Genomic DNA, 20,159 nt, shown 5'->3' with positions numbered 1-20,159 from the left:
ATCCTTTTCCCATTCACTCCTTTAGATGATTAGTCATTCCCTAAATTGGCCTAAAGCACACAACATTACATTTCTTCTTGCTCTTTTACCCTGGAATGTAAAGAAAAAGATGGCTGTGTCCTCATCTTTACCAGACACTGGTTCACAGCCCAGCTTAATCTTTGAAACGGCACAAGGCAGTGATACAAGTGATGCCACTCAGCCTGCTGGGAAAGGACAAAAATCGTGAACTATAATCCTTTATCCATCCCTAAAGAGCAGAACTGAAACTCCAAACGATCTGCTTTGCCTCCAGCTGCTGTTAATGGCACAATAGGAATATTTAGAAGAAGGCTGTTGAGACCTGGAGAATTTTGTTTACCCATAACTCACAGTGTTCTCTGCAGTGAGACTATTAATGACTCTCAGAAGGACTTAATGTGAATGTTATGGCATAACATTTGTTAAACTTCATATCACTAAAATAAAAATGAGGATACACTGGAAAACATTGAAAAAGTTCAAGACAAACTTCTATTACAACGTGTGTGCGTATATACATGTATATAAAAAAAAAAGATGGACTTAACACAAATAGTTCATCTGTTTTCTTCCTCAATTTGATTTTATTAATATTCTGTTCAGTTTAGTTTACCTAAAAAATGCACAGGGACACAATAAAGAACTTGAGAAAACTTGCTGAGAAAAACCGACTCGCTCCAGCATTATCCATGTACAAAGTTTATAGATTTCACACTGTTTGTTCAAGATATCCACATCTATAATCACATATATTCATCTTCCTTTACTCACACTTCCCTCCCTACAGATAAAAGTGCATTCAAAATCCTTGTCCAATGAGTCAGTTAAAAATACACATCTGATTCATGCATATATTCCGAATACAACCCTAAAGCCAAGGGGGATACTATTAATACACAGAACTAAAGAAACAGCCTCAACTAGCTGCTTCTGTTAAATAACTTGTCTGTTACTATTAACTACACCTACTGTCACAATGTTTCTCCTGCCATTCTCCTTTGTCTCTATGTTTGTTTTTAAAACGAAATATTTAAGTATAGAAGCTACTATATCTTCTATATTTGGATTTACATTTTTGGAGATTTTGTTTAAAAGCTAATATTTAAGTATACTAGCTACTACACTCCATCCCTTATTTGAAGGTTCTGGAGATTTCTGTTTCCTGTATAAAGACTAAATGTAGTCCTTTAAACCTCAGTATTTTAAGCAAGAAAACAAGAGGTGAAGTTACCTCTGTCCTACATACACACCTGTACTATTGCACGGACATAAAAACTGTTTCTAAAATTCTGTATTGTTATTTGTTTTATAGATCTGCTCAAGGATATCACTTAAGGACCAGCACCTCGTTTTGCTAAACTCCACAAAATCGAAGTCCTTGCCTGACAAAGCCTCCCTCAAGAACACACCACGGAACAGGTAAACGTAAACGCTGACATTTGACAAAAAAACAACAGGAAGGGTTTGAGTAATTTACCAGGAATAGCAAAACTGTCAGAAAAGTTGGCTGAATGCGTAAGGCTACCTGCTCGGGAAACAAAGTTTCTGCTGATAGCACTGTAGGAGCAGCTGTTTCCAAACATTCCATGCCATCACCCGCGCTCCTTCCCCTGCACAGAATCGCTCTGCTTGACACGTGTCATTCTCCTATCGCTGCGGGACAGAACCTTCGCCTTCCTCTTTCACTCAGCCTCTTATCTTTACCCCGTGGCCAAAAACAAGCCTTTCCCCTTTCCCCCGCAGCAGAGGGGAGGCGAGGGGCTCAGAATAAAGGAGACAACCCGCTGCTCGGCCCGCTCCCCGCGGCACCCACGGCGGGCGCCGCGGGGAGGGTCGGGGCGGCCCCGCACCTCGGCGGTGGCCTCTCGGCATCGCCGGCCCCCTCCCCTGGGCCGAGCCCGCCGGGCCCGCTCGCAGCTCTGCCCTCAGCGCAGGGCCCTGCCCGCCCGGCGGGAGGGGCCGCGCTGCCCCCGGCCCCGTGACACGGCCCGGCCCCGCCGCGCAGGCCGGGCCCGCATGCCGGGCCCGGACAGGTGCAGCCCTCGGGCCGCCCGGGCCCTGCGCTGGCCCGGGCCTCCTCCTCCTCTCCCCTCGCCAGCCCCTTCCCCCCCGCTCTCCGCACAAAGACAGGCCATGTACGACCACGGCGGGGCCGGTCCAGGCCTCCTCCGCCCCCTCCGCGGCCGGCGCCGGCGCCCCGGGCCTGCCTGCCTCCCTCCCTCCCGCCGCAGGGGCCGCCGCCGCCGCCCGCCCGCCCGCCTCACCTCCTTGGGGACGAGCTGGTTCTCCTCGCTCGGCACCATGGCCGCTGGCGCGGCGCGAAGCCCGCAGCAGGCTGAGCCGAGCGCCGTCGTCAGCAGCAGCGGGAGGCGGGGGGACGCCCGCGGCTCATCCTCCTCCTTCTCCTCCTCCTCCTCTTCTTCTTCTTCTTCCTCCTCCTCTTCCTCTTCTTCCTCCTCCTCCTCCTCCTCCACTCCCGCGGGCAGCGCCGCGGCCCCGCCCCGCCGCCAATCCATGGCCAAAATGGCCGCCGGCGCGGCTCTCGCGAGAGCTGTCCCGCCCCAGGCCTGCTGGCCTCGGCGCCTTCGGCTCGGCCGTGGCTGTGGCTGGTCCCGGTTCCGGCTCCGGTGGCTCGCCCAGAGCCTCGCCCAGCGCTGGGCGCGCCCGGCCGAGCCGCGCGGTTGTTGACTGAGCACGAGGGGCGGCGCAGAAGCCGCGGCGCGGAGCTCCCGCGGAGCCCCCGCGGGCAGAGCCGCCCCGCGCCCCGGGGCCGGCGATGGCGCTCGGCCGCCGCCGCCGCCCCCCCTCACGTTATCGCGGCGCGGGGGCGCGGGGGGTGAACGAGCGGAACGGGCTGCCTGGGGAGGTGCTGGAGTCACCCTCCCTGGAGGGGTTTGAGGAAAGACTTGGACGTGGCGCTTGGTCTAGGTGACACAGTGGTGGCCAGAGGTCTTTTCTAGCCCCAGTGGATCCTGTGATTCCGTGAAAATGCAGTAGCAGGAGGCGAACGGGGAGGGAGCGCGCCCATGTCGCTGCCCCGGGTGCGGCACGGGAGGCTCGAAAGGGTAGATTTTTGTCTGTGACAAGCTTCAATATATCTGTTTTTCGTGCCGCCTGAGACACACTAAAAGCCAAGTAAGAATCACTAGAATGACTAAAATGCGCATTAGTAGAAAAGTAATTATTGCCTACTTCGCTGCAAAATAGTAAGTGAAAAGTATTCTACTTGGCTAACGAAGAAGAATGGTATATGGTAGTTCTACGTTTCTGTACAACTTATTTTTCTTATTATTTTGGTGTCCTCTTGTGGAAAAATGCAGTATTGAGGGTAGTTTTTGGTTTTATGTCAAAGAAACTTCGTGTTTGGGGGTAATTTTTGAAACCCACTGTACTGGAGGTTATTGGTGTTGCGAAGAGTTAATAAAATTAAGCTATCTCTTCTCCCTTGTCACATTCAAAGTATGTAACTTCTCAGATCCCTGTCCATCACCCTGCTTTCTCAGAGATAGGTGGAACCCTTTGGAGACAGGTTATGTTATTAGGATTTCTATCAGTATAGTATTTTAGCACTTAAAAAAGAAAAAGGCTTCCAAATGGTCATTTCTGTGAATAATATCAGTGGTTTTATTTTCGTCTTTCAAGTATGCTGTGGTAAATGCTTTGTTTCTGGCTTTTTTGTTGCTGTTTTGTTTTATTTATTTCTGCTCCTTGAACTAAGCAGAGAAATCTTCTCATTGAAAAACTTAGAGCAGTTTTTAGGGATATTTCTAACCTGGTTTTTATTCTATAACTTAATGGGCTCAAGTTATTTATATAGTAAAGGTTAGGAGGTTCTTTAAGACAAGAGTTCTTGCCCTCTAGCTTTAAAATATGTTGCACCTGAAAGCCTTAGACCCTTGAGCTCTAATATGATGCAATTAAGCATCAAGGAAGGAAAGTGGGAGTCCCTTGTTAGTGTTACTTTATGTTAAGCAAGGGGTTGCACAGAGCTACCCCTCTACAACAGGAAAAAAAATAAAATAATTTGTTTTTTTAATAGGAAAAAGGTTATGTAATTAATAAACCCATGACTTTTCCCAAAGAGATGTTTTATTAAAGCTTATCAGCTGTGTCATCTGGTTAAAATTTTGGGCATTTAGTTGGGGGGGGTGATTTTTTGTTTTTGTTTGGGGTTTCTTCTGAGGGGGACTTCTATAAGTATCTTGGTGTGAGAAAAGGTGTAACTGCAGAAGAAATGAAAAATTACATCATCAATTGTAGATAATTTGAAGGAGCACAGCTGCCATGTGATTTCCTATTGTCCAGTGGTGTCCAAAGCTCCATGAGGTCAGTGAGCAAATCCTTGAGTTGGAAGAGCCAGAACAGAGCCAAGCTGGTACAATCATCAGAGCACTGTTTGGGAGCCTCCAACTTTGTTATGTGACTGACTGGCCTGGTGTTACTTCCCCCTCTCCTCCCAGTTTGGGGGCACACTTCCCAAAACCTCTCAAAATTGGGGGAGTCTTCCTCAATTTTATAAGGAATTCAGAATTTAAGGATAAGAAGCTTTCAGAATTGTTACTTTAGAAAGTTCTTTTGACTCTCTGAACTGTTATGTTCTTATGGTTTTGGTTTTGGGGATTTTTTTTGCTGTCATTTGAGCTTAACAAAAGAAAAAGCTGCAGGACTCAATGACTTAATTGAAATATATTGTTCTATTAGGATAAAGAGGTAGCTACCACAAATATGTGCCGACTAGATAAGAATCAGGAGTTTGTTTTTTAAAGAAATACTCTTTTAGATCCTCCTGCCAACCTTTAAAACTGTGCAAACATCCAGTGTAGCATGTGTGCATGAAACATCCTTAATGGAGTAATAATCTCTAGTTAATAATTAAATCTCTGAGTGCTTTTGTAATTTGTGGATGCTACAGTATTTAATCTCTTTAAGTGAGACTTCTTAAAGAGCAGTATTCAGCATTTGAATTTCATGAAGGGAATCTTAGCCTTATGTAAAGACTGATTTAATATACTAGAGGTTTAACTTCTCAGTGTGAAGAATTGATATCTCAGACTAAACTTGATGCTGGATTTGCAGGCACAGGTAGAATTTTTGGGCTGTTGACTGACAAACTCTTGCTCAGAGATGGATTGATGAGAGTCACAAGTGCTGAAGTGTGTCAGTTTTCAGCTAATGCAGCACTTGTCACACTAATGTATGCATCAAATTACTGGAAATGTAGTTATACAGTGTTGGTGTGCTAAAGTAAATAGCAGGCCTCCATTATAAAAGTTGATGAACTTGTAAATTAGTCTGTGGGAATGGGATACCTCCCCTCCTCTACAGCCTTTTAAAAGTTTATCCTTTAATCATTTTGCCTTCTCTGTAAAAAAAAAAAATCACTGAATCCTGTCCCAATGTCCATATCCCAGGTTTGATAACTAATGAAAAAAATTTGAAAAACGTTTTAAAAACTAAATGGAGTGCTGTCATCTAGTTCTTTCATATATGCAGTTAGGTGCTGCAGGCTGATGTCTTTCCCAAGTTATTATCCCACCTGTTTGAAATGGAAAGCCTTTATAAAGAGGATTGTGTAGACTAATACCATTGATTTGGGATGGCCTCTCTGAAACACTCGGGTTTGATTTTTCAAGTAGGCTGTTGGTGGGAGATCCACGTCCTGTTTCAGAGGCAGAGCCAACACTGCAGTTCTTGGTTTTTTCTGTATTGTTCTGTCAAAAACAACCAACCAACCAAAACCACCGAAAAGCAACCAAACCAAACAAAACAGAACCTTCAATAAAAACTCCCAAAGTTGAAGTTTGCAGCCCTTAGCAAGCTGTTGACAAATTATCAAAATGGCAAAGCACTTCTGTGTTTGCCAGCAGTAGAAATGTAGCCAGTGCTGATGCAGGGTTCTTTTAGAGCTCGTGTGCACTGTCAGCACTTTAAGAAAAACCAGCTCAAGGCCTCTCCCCTTTTCAATCTTTGGCAAGTCCACATCTACTGACAGAAACAGAGATGTGTGAAAGTTCAGGATATCACAGTCCAGCAGTTCATTGCACTGCTGGTTACTTTGCTGTTTGAGCAAGTAACTTTTCCCCAGTTGCACAGCAAATTTTGAAGCATTTCTCTGAAAATCTGCAACCAACTGCACATCCAGTCCTTTCAATAAGGAAAAGCAAAAAAAAATCAGTAAATTTGGCCCTTATGTGGATGGAGGGAAAAGGAAGAGAGAATTATTAGGCAGAACAAATAGAATTAGTAAAAGGTAAAGAAGAGAAAATTATATATTTCTGTGTCTTTAAATGTGCTTTTTACTAGGTATTAATTTCTTTGATCGTAGCTCCCTGAGTATGAGACAGACCAGTAAAAGGCTAAAGAGCAAATTAAGATACTTAAAAAAAGAACACTGATTATTTTCAATTATTCTGTACCTGTTAGGAGGCTTTTATATTTTAACATTTTAGATTGTTTCTTGAATGTGTTAAGCACTCAAGGAATCAAGGTATTAATTTAAAGATAAGGAATTATTAACTGATTCTTCTATGATCTGTACCTTAAAACTCCCCAGAGATTATAGATTTCCACATCTTAAGAAATGTATGCAGAATTTTAGGAAATAAAAAAATCCATTTCTAAGAGTTGAGAATTCTGTGGGAAATTAAAATGTTAAGTGGAAGATTTACTACGGAAAAGGTATTCTTTTGCTTTAGAAGGACCGTTGTAGCAGGTCTTGTAGGTGTAGTAGATAAGTAAGCAGCCCTCTGAAGTTAAACTTCACGAGATTAAGGAAAAAACTCCTTTATGTTCAGTGCTAAACATTGTGTTCTGTTCCTAAGCAGTGTTTTCTGCCATAATCTTTATGAACATAGAAGTGCTTTTCTCTCCTCTGACATGGTATTTCATGCCAAGATCTTTTTCATAGAAACCAGTAGGGGATTATTTCAATTAATTGTAAATCGGCAGCCAAGCTTCATTAACGTTTTTGTTAAAGATTGTCTTATTACTTTGGTTTCAAGATACTGAGTGTTCAGATATTAGCTTAGGAAGCTACTTTTCTTTTCCATGATAGCATTAATCTTATGTGTCAATTCCCGAAAGAGTTTGGAGCTGAAATTAGTTGTAAAGAGAAATAAAAATACTGCAGAAAGTTTTGCAGGACCATGGATTCCTTTATTAACACTGAATTCTTTTACCAGCTTGACTTACAATTTTCAGCATTGTGTACTTATAACTACAGAGCAGTTTCTGGCATTAGCAGCCTAAACAAAGCACAGTTCCAGGGTGTTTGACCTCTTGATGCACTTGTCAAAACCTTCCTGGTGTAGCTGGGAGTGAAACATGTGCAGCAGGCCAACTTCCACTTTGTGTGGTGAGGGTTTGGAAGCAGATGTGGGCTGGTGTCACATAGGGTTTGTGGCATCCAAGCAGATCTCACGTGGAGTTTGCTGGCTTAGCCTCGTGGCCAGACTGTGGCTGGTCCATCCAAAATGTGTGCAGTAGCTTGGAAACGTGCAGACTGGTGGAGTGCATGCATCCTTCCTGGAATATGGGCTTGGGTGTTATCTAACCCCCTCCTCCAAGTCTGGGGGGCGGTGGGGGGAAGGAATCTTTGTGCACAGCAACACAGCAAAGGCTTTCCTACAGGGAAAGCAGGAAGAAAGGAGTGTTGCCTTGAGTGCAACCGTGGTGTGGCAATGTCAGTCACCAACATGGTTCAGTTACTTTAGAGGTTCAAAAAAAGCTTGCAGTCACATAGCCAGTGGATTTCAAAACGTTGAATTAACACTTACTGCACATGAGGAATTGCTGTCGGAGGGTGGCCCTAGGAGTGCAAAGGCAGCACTAAATAAGACTACGTAATGTGCAAAAGTAACAGAGTGGCTTAAATTCAGTGTGCTCTCAGTATTCAGGAGCTCTCAGCATGGACAGTCGAGGTATTTATAGCTGCCCTTGGGTCCTGGGGAGTTAAATAGTTCAGGTTTGCGTGAGGGGTTCCCAGTGACCCTTCAGATTAAATCTGGTGACGTTTAATATTACAAGCAAGTGCTAATTATACTGCTTACAGCTCTTTGGGCAAGCAGGAAGTGGTTTCCCATCCTCAGCATGCCCTAGCACATAGAGAACATTCCATCCTCCCAGATTTAAATTCCTAGGTGGCCTTCCCCTGGATGAAATATGTTTTCTTTACCTTTTCTTTGTAAGGTGTCATGATTATCAGTGTAAAGAGGTAGCTCACAGCTGCCTGGGCCCCACCCCATCTCCTCACTGAGGGGAGGGAAGAAAGGGCAGCAGTTGGCATTTTTTAAATGTCTCAAGACTCATGGTGTGGAGTACCAGGGCAGTACCTGCAGCAGGATCTGTGCCCTGGGCTGCCCCGTGATGTGGTCTGCCCTTGGCTTCTCTGCACTGCCCAGCAGTGGAGACCTGCCAGCCTTCTCTACTGGGCAGGGATGGAAAGCAGGAGGGGGCTGTCACCCATCTTCCCCTTCCTCCATGAATGGTGGTCACTGACAGTGCCTGACACCACTCTCTCTGCTTTGCTCTGTGCTTTCACTAATAAATGTCTTCCACTGACGATGGGAGGAACTCCGTATTTTGAGGAGTATTGGGGCAGACCTGGTTATTTTATAACTGGTTTAGGGTCGCTGAGGGGAACGGGAGTTGCTCTTCATCTGCAGTCATTCCTCATGCCAGGGCTCTCTCCCGTCAATCCCAGGAGAGCCACGTGTCTGCAGTGCTGTAGCTCCCTGCTCCTGGTCTGTTCCCCCACATTGGTAGGGGCTCAGGATGGCCTGTGGTGAGACCTTTCTAAAGCAGCTTTTAGGCTGTTTGTGCAGAGCTGGTGGGAGGCTTGGTCTAAAACCTGCTGTGGCCCCGTAGCTCTCCGAGCTCAACCTTGTCCTCGTTTTGCAACAGGCTGTCTCCTGATCATATGCAGCCTTCCTAGGCTTTAAAGGCTACTCTGCTGTGGGGCTTGCTGTGGGGCTTTCTTACATTAATTAATGTAGCTTTACCTTTGGCAGCAGCAAAGGGAGCTGCCAGAGGTCTTACATAGCATTTAAAATGTCAGCTGCTGGTCTAGAGCAGCTGCCAGCACTGGAGCTCTGGCAGCGGGAATGCTGTCACAGGACAAATGCAGGGAATGTCAGTGTGGACACAGCGTGAGTCAGGCAGGGCAGGGACTTGTGTACAGGGTATCCTGACGTTGGTAAAATGCCCTTTGAAATCTCCCAGCAAGTTGTCTCCTGTCTTGCTTGGGTCATATTTAAGGAAATGCTGCTGGCTTCTGACTGTTGTGGTTTGTATTCAGACCTGACTGTAAGCAGTTGTCAGTGTGTGGGGTCTCCACAGATAAAGTAATCCTGTAGGACTGGGAGTCTCTCTTCTGGGTGAAAGAGTAAGGCAAAGCACTGGTGGTGAGAGTCTTAAGAAAGAATGTAGTTTCTAAAATCAGTAATTTTGGTCACATGTATATCTCAATTTTAATTTTTTTTACTGGATTTTTTCTTTTAAACGTTTGGAACTTATCTGTTGATTGAACTGAATTAATGTGGGAAAAAATAATAAAAAAAAATTGTAACTACTGTCCTTGCTTGTCATCATTGCCTTTGTGAATAAATGTGTCTGGAGAGCTGTTGTGTTTCCTCAGTATTTTTACTAGAAGGCTTGGCTGAAGACATCTGTGCTAATTTGAATCTTCTATTTACTGTCAGTGTGGGAAGTAAATTTCTTTTTATACTGTTACTTTTTTGCAATGAGTTGTGCCAGCTGTTATAAGTTAGATGAATACCCATTTGCCTCTCACCTGTGATTTAAACCAGGCTCGTGATTTGGGCCTGTTAGATGTAAGCAGGTCTACCAGAGGTGTCCACTTAGGTAGAGATGAATTCAAGATCATTTCAACTCAATCCAAACCCTTTCATGATACTTTAACTCTTCAACAGAGGGTTCTTTTACATGCTGGTGTTAAAGAAAGGCTCATTGGGGTTTTTTGTTTGGCTGGTTAGTAATGTGGGGTGCATCCATGGAATGCAGGGGTGTGTGAATCAGAAGGGTCTCACTGCCAAGCTCATAGATGTAATGATAGGCTGGGTACTGCAATATTCCCCACAGTGTTTTACATATAGATTTAATCTGTGCCCTTCCTTGTGCTGGAAATGTGTGCCTTTCATGCCCTGTGCCTTTGCATATATGCTGGGTTTGTGTTCCTTATGGTAACAAAGGATTCACATTAAGCAGCTCAAACCAATTTTAAATACTAATAGGCATATAGAGCTGTGCTTTTGATACCACCAGTAATGGAAATACTTACTGGAAACCAAATTCCAGACTTGCTGATGGGAATGCTGTAGAGTCAGCCAAAAATATCCAGAAACTTTTTTTGATATTCTAGGTTTGCTTCCACATACAAGAAAACTTGCATATACAGTAAAGCCCCCATCCTGCTCTGCATCCCAGATCTGGGTTATATGGTAGATTTCTTTTTTTAACTCTAGGAGGGTTTCTGAAATGGGGAAAGTGAAAGGCTCAGATCATCAGGGGGTTATTGTCAATACTGCCCAAGGAGTTATAAATGAAGATCATATTTGTCTTTTAGATTTTTTTATCTGTTCTGACCTCTGAATTCGAGGAAAAATAAAAGCCTGACTGTAACATACTCTTCTAAATGCAATTTTTTTTGCTAATACACTGACCATTCTTTATTCTGTTCTCCCTTATGGCTACCCCTTCAGACACAGACTGAAATTATAGTGCCCTGTCTTTTGTTAATCTGCTTTTTGTATTCCCATGTAATTTATTTTCATGTCTTTGAATTTATTCAGGATGGCACTAATGTGATATATGTGTTTCAGGCATGAAGAGGTTAATGAAGCTTTAACTGCCTCATAATACCAGTCATGTTCTTGGCAGCCTTGGGGATGGGAGTTATTGCCTGCAGTCATGTACAAGAACTATTATCCTCTTTGATTGCCATGTTTCTGTACAACCAAACTAGATTTAACAGGATCTTTAGGGGGATCCTTTCCTATGTTCCTCAGCAGAAATAGCAATTTTGTAGCGCCTCTTCTGAAAATTGAAAGGGCAGCTTTTAGTAAACAGGTAACAAAACCAAGAATTCCTATGTAAAATTAATAAAAATTACGTTCATGAAAAGGTGTTTTGAAGATGTTTTTGTGATTTAATTTTTGGAAATAAATCCGTGGTATAAGAAACAATTCTCAGAGCCTCACTGCTAGTTTGATTCTGGCCCTTTGGCTACTTAAACCATAGCTTTACCTTAGGATGAAGTAACTAGCTAGTGTTTTTGTTCTTTTTAGTTGAGGAAGGGGAAAAACTGAATGTAGTAAGAATTAGAGTGGACATGCAATTTTTTTAAAAGCTCCAATGAAGTGATTATTTATGGAAATTTCAGAGTAATTACTGGCTACTAGTGCTGCGCTGGCTATTTAAAATCCATCATGTGACTGAGAATGATGCCACTCGGTGCACTTGGATTGCTTAATGACTTTTTTCTGGGCAATGTTGTGTTGTAAAACAGTAATTAGGTAAGATGTTGTTTCAACTATAGAGTTAGTTTGGTACTAATATGCAGTATGAAGAAATCATGTTTAAACCGTAATACCTGGGGGACATTCACAGGCAGGACTAAAGAGCCAGATACGAAGTAAAAAAGCAAGGCACTTTCTTCTCAGTACTCACTTCATCTCTATAAAAAGTCTGGAGGTATGAGAAGTTTGATTTTGAATACATAGTTATGTTTGGTCCTGTTCTCATGACTATTTGCTTCAGTACATTTCAGAACTCTGTAACTTAATGTTTAAATACAGGAGATGTTCAGGGTATCTGAGTGTTGCTGCAGCCTTGAATCTTGGAAATAGCTGGGATTTATGATTTTGAACTATCCACTTACATTTCATTAGCTATTTTGCATTTTCTTACATTTTTAAGAGAGAAGTAGCTTTACTTATTAGCATTACCTATTTCTACTTAGCAAACATAGTCTGTCACAGCTGAAATAGCAGAACTTAGAGTTTTGTATCAAATATGCCAGTCTTGAGATAGAGTATTGATGAGTGCAGGTATTTTGAATGCAGAGAAGGAAGTTTCTGGTTTTCAAACCTGAGAGTAGCTCAGGCAATCTCTTCTGCTGTAACCTGGATGTGTCTGTACATTAGAAGTAGTTAGATGTTAGAATCCTTTTGTGAATTGTTAACTGCAGCTCTATGTCCTTTCTTCTTTGGATTTTTAGCATGTCTTAACCTTAAGTTGCTGGGTTTTTTTAAATGACATTTTCTTGAGAGCACCATCCTCTATCTCTGTGCTAAGAGGGTTGATGTGAGCAGCTTAACATCTCTTTGGGTCTGCAGAGAGACTATTTTTATTTTAATAGTGTGCTCTAACAGTGTATTAGCAATGTTTCCTTGTGCTTAGGGATGGTTATGTCATCAGAAAGCACGTGAAAAGAATATGGAAATTTCAAGTGTGGGAACAGCATGACATGAGTGCATGGGAACATTAGACTTTACCATGCACGATGCAATTCATGACATTTAAAATTTTGCATGTTACTATATATACTAGATTTTTTTTCATATTAATTTCAAGACTTCTCTCTTTTCCTCAGCTCTTCAAATTAAACCTGAAAGAAGGAAATAGACTTGCTGAATTTATGTAAATTTGAAGGTTAGCATGATGTTAAAGAACTGCCCAGAAAAGGACATAACAAAGTGAAAGGCAAATCCAAAAGGTCTGGAAAACAATGGGAGACAAAGGGAAAAGTAGAGAAAATTAATCTCTACAAAATGAAAGAGACTCCGTGTGCATGGGGGGATGCATGGATAGCCATGATGCTGATCATGAAAGGAATAAACATCTTTAAATAATAAGCGTGATGCTGTCCAGCTGGGTTTTTTTGTTTTATTTCTGTATCCAGTGACATTCTGGGAAGAACCAAAACATTTCCCCATGTACCTTTATAGGACAGAAGGCAAAAGCAGTAAAGCTACTTCCTGATACTGCAGTAGACACTGATAATTAAGAAACTTTTTGATAAAAAGTACTACTATAAAAACGCTAAAACTTTGATATCGAGTGCACAAACCCATCTCTGCCTCCTTTCTTTATCACAAAAGCCTTGTTGCTGAGAAAACTGAACGTAACATAGCGAGTCCCAGAGGCAGCTGTAGGTGTGAGACACCTTGCAAACAGGAGGTCCGTGGCTCTGCTGGGAGCTGTTTTGGGGGTGGAATTGGAGCGAGGTTTGAGGAGAGCAGGAAATGGCATAAGGACGTCTCTGTTCCTTGTTTACGAGTCGCCAGTGCTGCTGGAATAAACAGCTGTAGGGCAGCACAGTGTCTCTTTTGTCACCCAGTCCAGCAGGACTGGGAATGAAAACCTAAAGCTCAGGCCTTGCATTCAGTGGAGGAAGCCTATGGGATAAGGGAGCTTGTCACACAAGTTTGCACGTTGCTTCGGTTTTCAGTAGTTTTGATCATAGACAAGAGCTTTTTAAATCCAGAAGTTGTTTTTGCCAGTAATGCTCGGTAAACAAAACTTTAACAGACAAACATAGAAGTTGAAACTGGTTCCCCACCTCCCACCTCTCTTCCCCTGTGCTGGAGAGGTATTTTACAGTTTTCTCAGGGTTCTTGGAACAGAGAAACCTGTGGTGAAGAGATTTCGGGTTTCTCGTTGCGGCATGACAGTGAGATGGGGAAGAGAAAATCCTCAACATGAGAGTGTGGAATGCAGAGACTTTTCTCAGCTCTTCAGCCTTAGCCACCTCTTCTTTAAGTAGGGAAGTGTCTGCAGACTGACTCAGTGACTAGACCTCAGATTGCCTTGCAGAACTAAAACAAGTGATAACGAGTGCTTTCCTCACTAGAAGGTACTGGTGACATTGTCACATATTTTTCTAAGCATATGTAAACATTTGAGTCCACTAAACATCTTCCTGCAGGTGTAGTATTTTCACAGGAGAGGGAAAATCGTGATTTCACCAAGTCACAGATATTTAATGAGATGTAAACTGTGCTCAGATACTGCTTAATTAATCCTATTTCTATACAGTGAAAGGTGATTCAGATGCTGAGTTTTCCAGAACATCAGACATGAATCCAGTGCCAGAAAACAGGGTGGGAAAAAAAAGAAAACCCACCAGGAATTTAATAAGACTGAAACATCTTTGTTGTTCCACTGCTGAGCAAACGAAAAGGAATGTATTTGCATGGATTCAGTGGTAGTTGTTAAGGCTGATTTATTTCAGTATAGTAGAATGCAGTGAGTGGGTTCTAAAGAAGTGTGCTCTTGTATTGAAATTATTACACCTCTGGCAGAGATAAAGAATACCTGATTTACCTTACTGAGGTCTGTATTCTCCCTGAGCCTTCTGTACAATGATGCCCAGGGGCCTCTCTCCTCCATTCTACAACATCAGCCAGTTGTGTTGTAAGACTATAGCTTTTTGTAATTTCTAAAATGGGAATAGTTTAATTAGGTTCTTAGCTGAATAGCTGAAGTTTAGTGACCATGTTTCAATGTTAATGTTCTGTAACTGGAAAGAAAGGTCAGTTAAAGAGGGAAGGATTTTTTCAGCATCATAGAAGAACCTTTATGCTGTTCTTTTATGACATTTTAGGAAGTGTCCTTGGTACCATGATGTGGGCATCTTGGGTATCATTGAAGTCCTTCAATAACTTAGGGCAGGTTATATTTAGACTGTTCTTAAAATGTATTTATTTTCAAGGACTGCCTAGCAAGTCTGTGTTTCTGTGTAGTTAGTAGTGTTTTGACTTTGGTTTTGGGAAAGGGGAATAAGAGAGCAGAAAGTTGAAATGAATGAAACTTTGTTGGATGTTGGTCTAGCAAATTTAAAGGAGTTTAAAGTATGACAAATAAATGTTGTGTGTTCTTGCTGTTAAAAAAATCAACACTAGTCCAAAAATAATAAAAATATTATGAAAGTATTTTACTTGTCTTGTTAATATCTTATTTTTATGGCAAATTAGTTTATTTTTCATCAAAAGAATTCCTGCTTGATTTTGATTTAAACAATGCAGCTATTTAAATAAGGCTCTTTAGTTGTGCTTGCATATTTTCTACAGAGCTCTATATTACTTTGAAATTCAGTATTTCATTTATATGCAGGGAAAAGGATCCTTTTCCTTCATCTAGCGATCTGCAGAACCCATATATTCTTTTTTAAACTTTCAGATGTAACCTTCTTAAATATTTTAAGGCATAGCTCCCAACAGAACAGTGGAAAGCTGCTCTCCTCTTAACTTTGCCCTCTCTTTTCTAGGTCTTGGTGAAATACTCCAGCTGCTTTACTTTTCACTGTCTGAAGACCTCGTTATTCAGATAATAAGGTATTTGTGTTTTCTAGACTGACTTCTACTGGGTTGGAAAGTGCAAATAAATATTCTAGGGAGGATAAGAGATTAAATGCACTTTGTTCAATGTGTAAAATACAGTCATTTCAGATCCCAGTTTGTGTAGATGTCAGAGTCAGTGTTGCTGATGAAAGGAAAGCCACGTGTTTTCTCACGTGTTGGGAATAGATGGGAAGACGTTGTATTCCTATCAGAGGGATACAGAGAAAGGATCAATGAGGAGTGCAGCTTCATTGCTCTGGTTTTGTGATCTCTATCAGATTTTGTGTGCCTGTTCCATTCATAGGATTGAGGCAAGTAACCTATTCCTTGAGCTATTGCTGATTTGTGTGCAATATGTAGAAGGAATATGAAATACCTGGGATAGCACAGTCACCATGACCCAAATACAAGCTTCTCTAATGATCATTACTTACAAACTTGCTGCCTTGGGTAAACTGGATTTTTTCTAATTTTTTTTTCTGCCCAGATACATGACAAGCCTTTTATTATTTAAAGTGCTACCTGAACTAGCAAGGCCAGACTGATTGGGGTTGACTTCCTTCACTGAACAACAGCGAAAGTGAAATTTGTTAAGCAGATGGGCATAAACAGATTTGGTTAAGTACTGATGGCAGAAGCATTCCTAATTAGACAGGCAAGGTGAAGCTAACATGCAGGAAATAGAGAAGGCAGGAGATTTTTTTTTTAATTTAGGGAAGTTACTATCACAATGCAGAAAATGGGCTGTCATTCTTACATTTCTGCACTTCTGCTCCCTTCCACTATGCCAACTTATCTGCTTGCTAATTTTGGTCTGCCTTTCATAGAGTTCTTACATAGAGATAGTATTTTGTTGTTTGTGTAGTAACATTCTCAGAGTCGAAATTCTTCCTTTTTTCAATTAACATACTGAAATGTGGATGTTTAGGTATTCCTGTAATAAGTTTAATAACTTTGAGAGTTTATTCCTCTATTTTTGTAAGCAGACGTTAAGCTGTTCCTCAAAAGCCTGATAGGTGCTCCAGCCTTATGGAAAGAGCTGCCTTATTTATGCCTTGTTTTTTTATAAAGCCTTTGCAATTAATTTGGTAGCACTTTAAAGTGAACAGTCAGAAGGATAAGATCTCAGTTTAACACTAAGGACTTCAGCATGAAGACACTGAGCTGCTTTCACCTAGTTCTGGTGGGACTGAACCAGATCATTATAAACAATTAGGAAAGTATGGAGAGTAGCTGAAGTGAAGGTCATTTATTCTAGTAATTAATGTTTTTGAGCAGCCTAGTGGTCAAAAAAAATTGTCTTTTTTTAACTTCTTCTTTTATTATTTTCATTAATGTATGTTGTTTTTCTTAAATCTCTCTTTTTGGGCAGATAATATTCTTTTAAGCAGTGATATTTGTTGTGTGTGGCATTGACAATTGTGGACATTATCAAGGAAAATATATCTTAAAACCTTACTTTAGGTGAGTAGTCATTCTTTACTTGATGTTTGCAATACGTTAAATTATACCTGCATGGTGAGGCACTGAGTATTTTTTTTAAGGGAGGACCAACTGTACCCTGAATAGGTCAGAATCTTTAGCTGTTAATTCAGGAAATAATTTCTTTTCAGAAATTGTCACGGAGATTCTTCTTAGATTCTGCATTCCTTGTGATACTCGTATAAACAGCTAAAAATAGTTTCAACGTGTATAATACATCAGATAATAGATGTATAGAAAGTTGCTGCTACAGTATTCTCATGATGTACTCTGTGAATCTGTAGGAACAAGATGTGTCATATTTAGTCATGGGTTTGGCTGAGCAGGGAGCTGTATCTCAAGTTATATGGATATTTTAAATTGCTGAATTACGTTACTAAAAAATGGTTAGAAATATTATCTTGCTAAACAGTTTTGTGGTAAGAATTCCTCTGGTTTGAGACAGTGCTCTTTTATTTGCTGATAGAGGTTTTGAGTAAAGAAATCCAGTTAGAATAAAACCCATCCAGTTAAAATCTGAATGTTCATTGTGGGTGCAGGTACTGGTGATAGTTGTCTCACTGCAGGTTCATTGGATACTTGGCTGAACTCAGCCTGTGGATACTTTTGTAGCTCTCCCCCATGAACATATAGCCGTGACTGACACTTCTTCAAAAGAAGAAGGAGAAAAAGGCTTTGAAGAAAAAAAAAATAGAATTTTGTAGCACTGGAAGTAGCTTTTTTTCCAGCCCCTTTGCACTTCAAATAGAGTTGTGATTGTCCGCTGCTTGCCAAGAAAAGATGGTTCTGACATGAGAATTCTTGTAGAAAGCTCAGATCAGCTCAGAGGAGCTCAGGGATTCTGACCTCTTAGTTCTTGTTCCCAAACTTCTGGGATTGTTTGGAGCAGAGTTTGGGCTGTCCCTGTTGTCAGAGCTGTTCCTGGCCCTTCTAGGAGGCTGCTGTGTGGGGCTGGCAGGGAACCCAGAGCTGCAGGGGCAGGGTGGGGGCACAGTGACCCCCAGACTGTCATCACTGAGTCCTCCACTGGGCATTTTTCTGACTTTGGAGATGTTCTTTGTTGGTCAATTAGATGAGCTTTAAGGCTTTTCATATTTTGAAGGAAGAACAGTGTATATGTACCAGGAGCCACAACTTGGGCTGTCATAAAACTGATCTAAAGGTAGTAAAGCTGACATTGCTGGTTTGGACTACACCATAAGAGGTATATTTTTTTTTTTTTTTTAGTGTGTCCTTCTGTAGCAGCAGAAAATCTGCTAAAAAATCAGAAAAGACAAATCCTCTGTGTTAAATCATTAGCTTTGAATTTATTTTTAAGCTCCTCCTCATTTAATAGGCTCTATTACAAAGTTCTTACTGCAACTATCTCTTCCTTTGAAGGGCTTCTGCAGACCCTGACCACTTCTAAAGAAGGAATTCGCAGCAGAAGGCTAATTGATCTGCTCAGCTCTATGAATCTGTGTAGTGGAACAGAAATCTTACACCTCATAAAAAATCTCACCCTTGCAAATGTGTCCTCTGTATTAAACAGTTCTAGTTCTAGCATCTGATTTTTTTAATAGGTTTAAGACAGCAAAGTAAGCTCAGGTGTATAGGAGAGGCAAAATATGTGAGGGCAGACTAACATTCTGAGGGGAGATATAGAGGTAAAACACATTAAAATCAAAGCCCCATAACTTTACAGGGTCATTTCAGTGCTGGTAATGTAAGATTGCTTTCCAAGTGAAATACATACATCTCCTGAGTCAATTTTTTTAAGAGTTCTCAAACTCCAGCAAAGAAGAAAAATATGAATTTGTCAACTGGGTAACCAGTACCAGGAAATGTAATGAGCAGGTTTTGTTTGTGAATGTGGGTCACATCATCCCTTCTCCCTCCCTTTACCTGTTCTTTTCTTAGGCAATAAACGTTTTTGGATTTTTGAAGCATTTTGAAGCATATTTACAGGAGTTAACCTGGTGATGTGAAGCATCAAAGGATTCAGAGGCTGTTACCCCCAAATCCATGACAGCTTTGCAAATGGAGGAGAAATACATCATCTCATCTCTCCTTAAACAATTTGTTTTATGCAGTGTTTCAGGTTAAATAAATAACCAGTTTAGAAACTCCAGACCCTTAAGTATATTGAATTAAAAATTCAAGGACACTACTGTAGTGAATAGAAGGCATTGTGTTTTACAGAGAAGCAGGCAGAATATATCTTGATTCATTGTACCTCCAAGTAATTACTAAGAGCAGATCTTGCTGGTAATTCAAGCAACAAAAGCATTTTCTAATTATATAGGGTCAGATTTTCTGGTTTACAGTTTCCCAGTGAAAAACTCTTCTCTGGGAAGCCTAAGGGGTAGAATTCTCCCCTCCTCTGCTTGTCCTTCTGCAGGAGCAGAGGAGTAGGAAAAGATGTTCTTGGCTCACACCGTGCATGCTGGGGTGGTGATGCAATCTAATAAATACACATAGTTTTCAACTAGTAAGTGCCGAAATATCTGATAGCTGAGGCTGTAGTCCTTTCCTTGAGAGATACCAAAACATGTTACATTTGTGTGAACAGCTGTGTCACTCTCATACACAGAGCACAATGGTGGTTTACATAATTTTTCCAAGGAATAAATGAAGACCCAAAGCAGTAATAGACTGAGCAAGAATAAAATCTAACAGTCTACTCAGCAATTGCTTTAACTGCAAAGTAACAGATTCAATTTAGAAACACCAGCAAGGAATTATTTCTAAGAACTCCTGGTAATATAACAAATTTGCATGTTGGGAGAGCGGAGAGGTCGCTGTCTGTAGCTACAACTCTAAACCCAAATAGCCTGAAGCTGTTTCTGCTGTGAGGGCTTTGCAGGAAGACATGAATTTTGCAGCCAGGAAGAGCAGGTGATTTTTTTTTCTAACCACAAGAAATCTTTAGGTGTGCCAATAGATTAATGTTAGGAGCTTTTTCAGTATTCCCAGGTGAAAGCTGAATGTGTATGCAGACTCTATGGCATATGGTCACTAGAATACTATAAATTTTCTTGTTACTTTCACAAAGTGAAACGTGATAAAATTTTATTTTCTGCATTACACATTATAAAAATGGAAATAGAAGACTGAAATATTCTATTCACAAAGGTGAAGTGGGTGTATTTTGATCATATTAAAGCTACTTTACTTGTTTTTCAAAACAGATTCCTGCTGAGGATGTGCAGCACTTGAAGTGACATTTTCAGCTGTAAAAGCATTGTTGGAAAATTTCAGTCTGCATTTAATAGCAGCCCATGCTATTAAATTCAATCCAGCTATAAGTGGTTGTAA

The 20,159-nt window shown here is 41.3% G+C and overlaps 1 protein-coding gene and 1 long non-coding RNA gene across 6 annotated transcripts in view; one reads left to right on the top strand and one right to left on the bottom strand.

The window, feature by feature from the left end:
- Positions 1-2,703, bottom strand: part of USP47 (ubiquitin specific peptidase 47) — a 52,702-nt gene extending 49,999 nt beyond the window's left edge. For 2 of the 3 annotated variants that reach the window (XM_017824975.1, XM_017824977.1), the window contains exon 1: positions 2,286-2,703. In XM_017824975.1, coding sequence (XP_017680464.1) covers positions 2,286-2,537 — 252 coding nt within the window. In that variant the 5' untranslated portion in view covers positions 2,538-2,703. The remainder of the gene's footprint in view (positions 1-2,285) is intronic. The other variant, XM_017824976.1, reaches the window with a different exon arrangement.
- Positions 2,704-6,083: 3,380 nt separating this feature from the next.
- The window catches only part of LOC108502250, a 52,481-nt gene continuing 38,405 nt past the window's right edge, over positions 6,084-20,159 (top strand). For 2 of the 3 annotated variants that reach the window (XR_001876395.1, XR_001876394.1), the window contains exons 1-3: positions 6,086-11,730; positions 15,308-15,374; positions 16,753-16,844. This is a non-coding gene — a long non-coding RNA (uncharacterized LOC108502250). Of the gene's footprint in view, positions 11,731-15,307; positions 15,375-16,752; positions 16,845-20,159 lie in introns of all 3 variants that reach the window. The other variant, XR_001876393.1, reaches the window with a different exon arrangement.

This window comes from Lepidothrix coronata, unplaced genomic scaffold (assembly GCF_001604755.1).
Source record: "Lepidothrix coronata isolate B3197 unplaced genomic scaffold, Lepidothrix_coronata-1.0 Scaffold115, whole genome shotgun sequence".
NCBI classification, from domain to species: Eukaryota; Metazoa; Chordata; class Aves; order Passeriformes; family Pipridae; genus Lepidothrix; species Lepidothrix coronata.
This window is presented reverse-complemented; position numbering and strand designations above follow the sequence as displayed.